This window comes from Pocillopora damicornis, chromosome 1 (assembly GCF_964200805.1).
Source record: "Pocillopora damicornis chromosome 1, jaPocDami1.2, whole genome shotgun sequence".
Classification (NCBI taxonomy): Eukaryota; Metazoa; Cnidaria; class Anthozoa; order Scleractinia; family Pocilloporidae; genus Pocillopora; species Pocillopora damicornis.
In genome coordinates, this window is record NC_142670.1 from 40,552,433 (window position 1) to 40,557,472 (window position 5,040).

At 37.3% G+C, this 5,040-nt stretch overlaps 1 protein-coding gene across 3 annotated transcripts; it reads right to left on the reverse strand.

Annotated features, from left to right (window-relative positions):
* Window positions 1-76: 76 nt before the first annotated feature.
* Window positions 77-3,289, reverse strand: LOC113675154 (receptor-binding cancer antigen expressed on SiSo cells). Of its 3 annotated transcripts, XM_089197371.1 has the most exons (5): window positions 3,073-3,289; window positions 2,655-2,910; window positions 1,331-1,477; window positions 1,137-1,241; window positions 77-932 (listed from the first exon to the last, which is right to left on the reverse strand). In XM_089197371.1, exons 2-5 carry the CDS (start codon window positions 2,826-2,828, stop codon window positions 708-710), a joined length of 651 nt encoding a protein of 216 aa, XP_089053497.1. In that variant the 5' UTR covers window positions 2,829-2,910; window positions 3,073-3,289; the 3' UTR covers window positions 77-707. The 3 variants fall into 3 exon arrangements, with proteins under 3 accessions (XP_089053497.1, XP_089053491.1, XP_089053484.1); XM_089197365.1 differs by having other exon boundaries at window positions 2,655-3,127; XM_089197358.1 differs by lacking the exon at window positions 3,073-3,289 and having other exon boundaries at window positions 1,331-1,474; window positions 2,655-2,947.
* Window positions 3,290-5,040: the final 1,751 nt, after the last annotated feature.

Below are 5,040 nucleotides of genomic sequence, written 5' to 3' on the forward strand. Positions count from 1 at the left end.
GGTTAAGGAGTAATAGTCATCAGTAATGATGATGATGATGTGATGACTATTTCATGTATCATGCAAACTGAACAAGTCATTCATCAAATGTTTATTTTCAAAACCTGTTTTCATAATTTTGCTAACTAGCCCTTCCCTCTTCTTCATCAAGTTACATATGCACCAATGTTCACCTTCTTCCTACTGTTGCACACTTCAAGCCCAAAAAAATGGACAAAATTATCAAACACTCCTTTCTTTGTAACTACCATTTAGCAGGGTCACTGACCAATTTAACTGCAGTAAACAAGCCAAGAATTCCATCCACAATCTACATTTCCAGCAATCTAATCAGGGTCTTAAACCCCACCCTCTTCTCCATTAAAATACTCCTTTGAAACTCTTTGCATGTTATCAGTAGAGACCAACTCAAAGGTGTGAAGCTATGTTGTCCTTTGCACTCTTAAGATCTCAAAACTATCTTTCTCAATGGAAGCCACAAACTTATTTTGGTGGCCATCACTGATAACTTAATGTAACATCAGGCCCATCTCCTTCCTTATTTTCTAAATTCTCACTACCATTAAGCTTGATAGTATATTTAAATTGTAAGGAGAAATTTATTACTGTTAACTCACTGGCAGTAAAAGAGTAACTTATTACATTAAGTTATAAGGCCCAGACACAAGAATCCTGCATCCATTTGTTACAATCCTTTTGTTACAATGTTATGTAGAGAGTCTGACTCCAAGATGTCCTTGTGTTTTTTTGTCCATGTGCTTCAGTGCTTCCCTCTCTTCTCTTCTTCTTTGTTGTTCCAGAGCACGTCGTTCTCTCTCTGCCTGTTTTCTTTCTTTCACTAATTTTTCTGTTTCCCACTCAATGTCTTTCTCAGAAACAGCTTCTTCATCCCATACTGAAGTAGACTCATCATTCCAAGTACCAAGCTCAGGCTGAAAATAATTGACATCACAACTTTGTCACAAAATTGGGAGAGGTTTTAATGAATATATCATTCACAGTTTACTGTTCATGATTTTGTGCTAAGAGAGCTGAATGTCACATTGTATAATAGGCCATCCATAGATAAAGCAAGTAAAGATTGGGTTATTTAGTGTTCTGTGCATCACTGTGAATGTCTCACTTGTATAGCTTACCTCTACAGGGCTATAACTCATATCAAAGTTAAAACGACTTGGTGTAGTCTCTGGGCGTGTATTATAACCACCATCAGGGTAACCTTTATTCTTCTTGAGAACAATCTGTAAGCAAAGGAAAAAAGGGCGACTTTTTTAGAGCAATTATTCTGCAAGGTGCCACAAGATAATTTTATTATGTATTCTGTCCTTACCTTCTTTGGTTTTTGAAAGACAGGTGTCATGTCACGGAAGAGATCTTCCTCTGCCGGATCCTGCTGTGGATCAGAAGCTGGTTCAACTTTCACACTGAACTCCTCCATTTGTTCCCATTCCTCCCATTGCTCTTCACCTTCTAACTGCTGTTAATTGTAATACATATTAAACAATAATAATCAAATGTATCAGCAAATTCCATGCTAAAAGCAACTTGATGTATGGAATGCTCTCTACCTCAGCTAATTTGTTGACGTACAATTGATTGGTGGGTACAAATTTCAACAACAAACATACTGCCAGTCCTCAAGTAAGTGCCTCATGCTATAATAAGCACCCTCTCCAGAATAAGTGCACATCCCCTGAGCCATAATGTCAAACAAGCGCCCTCTTCCTCCCTCACTTTGTTATATAATACAGATAAAAGGAAAATCTGTTTCTAGTTCTAACTTTTAAGCTTCAACTACAGCTGTAGAATCAACACAGAAGAAATAAAAGGGATAAAAGGAAATCCTGTTTCTATCTGTAACATTTTAGGCTTCAACTACAGCAGCAGAATTAGTACAATGGCACAATGAATGCCTCCCTCATTTAAGCAGCCTCCTTCCAATAAGCACCCCCCCTCCCCTCCCCTCTTTCAGTCAAAAATCTTAAATATGAATCTGGGCATTTATTCCAGGAAATACACTATCTAAGATTATTCATATAAACTAAAATCATTCAGACATTAACTTTGGCATCCAAGAACAAAGTACCAATTCTCAGCACTGCTTATGCAAGATTTTTTATTATTTCAGCCCTTAAAATTTGGTGTTCTATTGGAAGATATGCCGTGGTTGATATTTTCCTTTCTTCTCATCATCTTCTTGCTTAAAATTATATTGATGTCGTGAGGAGAAATTTAGTTTTGGTCACACCTGGGGAATAAAATGGTTGAATAGTAATTTCTGATATTTATTTACAAACACCATGAAACATCAGACGACGATTGATGTAATTTTGTTCGTCTGGGACCTTTCCATGAAAAATAAGCATAAGTATCTATATATATATCTTCACAAATTATTCCAAAATACGTGGCTCAATTAAATTTATGCTTAATTCGATCAATTCAAGGAAGACTTGCACGAGAATCTGCATTGTCGACGTCACGAAATCGAATCCCCTACAATGCTGAATGTCTTTGGTTATATTGATGATTTGAATTGTGTCAATAGCAATATCCATTAACGAAGCTGGACCATTTAACTCCATCTGCATTCAGCTGTACAAGGTTAACACAAAGCTTACAAGATCATACAAACAAGACAAAATAAAGCTCACCTGGTCTCGGCTCACAGTCACTGAAGTTGGTATGCTATCCTTAACGCCCTGGCTAGACTTTCTCTGACGGCCTCTAAATAAAATTTTCTTTATAAAAGTAATAAAAAAGGAGAAACAACTAAAGAAACGACGGAAAGTAAAGTGCACTATCTTCATACTTTTGTTCGTTTTCATTCAGGAAGAAACATGGCTGCTTATCGAGAAAGTACTGGGGTTGAGTCGGCACAGTCCTTCGCGCTGTTCAGCCAGCAGTTTTCTGAAGGACGGAGAAAATTTCATTCTTTCACTCCAAAAGAACATGGACGTCACAGCACTCTACAGTTGTTAACTAAGCACTTTGGTTACAAAGCGATTGTAGTTTTAAAAATGACGTCAAAAAGGTTCTCCCCAGACTATTACAAAACCACGTGCACCTCACCTCGACAACGTACAACCAAGAGTTTATAGCCTCTTGATGACTCATTGCTTATCAGCTTGATCAGTAATAATCCAGGAATCGATACACTGGTCTATGCCGGTAGGGCGACATTATTCAGATTTTACACTTCCTTTTTTAAATCTGAAACGCTAATGAAAACTACGGTCAGTTTAAAAAATCCTGTCCTTCATGAAAACTGGCACTGTGAATTTCAAACGTATACGTCGCCATTTAACTTTAGTTAAATTGTCTACATCGTAACATAGACGACAATGCATTATTATTTTGGGAGATATTTAGCATAGGAAATCCGAACAAAGAAATCTGTTCCATATTATAATATTCTTACTCAAATGATCAGATTTATTTTGAGGAAATTATAACTTTCATGGCAAATGTCTTGGAATTTGATCGCATCAAAAGATTATAATCTCTTAATCGCATCTAAAAAAAAAATACCCACCTCATCATACATAGGTTTAATTGAAAAATTCATTACGAAATCCCGGAAGACGCAGGTATATATATATAACCTCCAGTTCTTTTTTATCTACGTAGTTGCTGGCCAGTAACAGTTATGTTAATTATTACCAGATTATGACACGTGATCAAGATGCGTGGCCGTGCCCTGCCACGCATCTTGAGATAAGCAATGAAATCAAATTTGAAGACACTTGCCCCGGCAGCTCTTAAAAAATTCTGAAGGGCAATATTCTAAAAATTATTTTAAACGTTTCCGAAAGGAAATAAAGGTGACATTGACGTTATTACTCATAACATTATAGGAAGCTTCTTTAGAAGTCTTTTTACTCATTACCAGTCTACCATGAGAAGATGAAATCTAAGAGACCAAATGATTACAACTCTCCGAACTCATCCCCAATCTTACAATCCCCTCTATATAATCAGTTAGCGACAACTGATCCCACCTACGTCCCACCCTGAAAACAATGTAATTCCACTCAAAAACCTACTAACCCCCACTCCCTCCCCAGGCGATAAGTAATGACCGGGAGCTTTTGAAATGGCTAGTCCCAGGAAACTCTTATGATCTTGTCAGATTTCCCTGACCGTTCTCCAGTACCATTAACACTTCTGCATGCTAGTCGTCACGTCTATTACAACAGGGAGTACGATCTATTCATCGGCAGAGTGACCATAAAAGAAATCATTTGATTGTTATAAATATTGGGATCTTGAAGTGCCTAAGTCTGACGCACATGGAGACAACCTCATGCAGATCTTGTTGTGTGTATGACAAAAATATTGCGTTGTCATTGTCTGTCTTCAATGCTGTAAAAAACGTGATAATAAACAACTGAAACGTTTTTCAAGGACAGTTACTCTCTACTCGGTGTAAACCTGAGTGCTTCGACCACAAAATACTTGGAGCGAGGTGAAAAACGTTTTTAAACCCTTCTACTTCCAGCAGAAGTCGCTGGGAATTAAGACGTAAAACCGCCCATATGGTAAATGGTGTTGCGGTATGTTGGCTGCTTACGTAGGAGGAGAATTTGTACCGCGCATAAATGAGTGAGGTTTACATCGCGGGCTTCTACGGAACAACATATATCCCCTTACTATCCTTTAAACTTCATATAGTTAACTGAATTAGTTGCAGGCAAAATTTCACAAAATTATGGCCAAGTTTCTCAGAAGACTTAAAGAGAAGAACTGAGTGAAACGGAAAACAATCAACATTTAAAATCGCAAATACACGTGATTCCTTTGCACGAGCACGTCACATCTTATGTAAAACGTGTCTGTAGATACGTCCCTGTTCGTGTGTTGATGAACTCGGCTTATTAGTCTTTTTTGTGCACATTGGAATATTTCATACAATCAAACAATACGTGTACTATCAATGCGAAGATTTAATAAAAGGATGTAACTCTGTTTCGGATCAAACTCGTACCTAAAAGATATTGCAAGTTATGTTGTTCTAATTATAATGATAATGAGATGGAT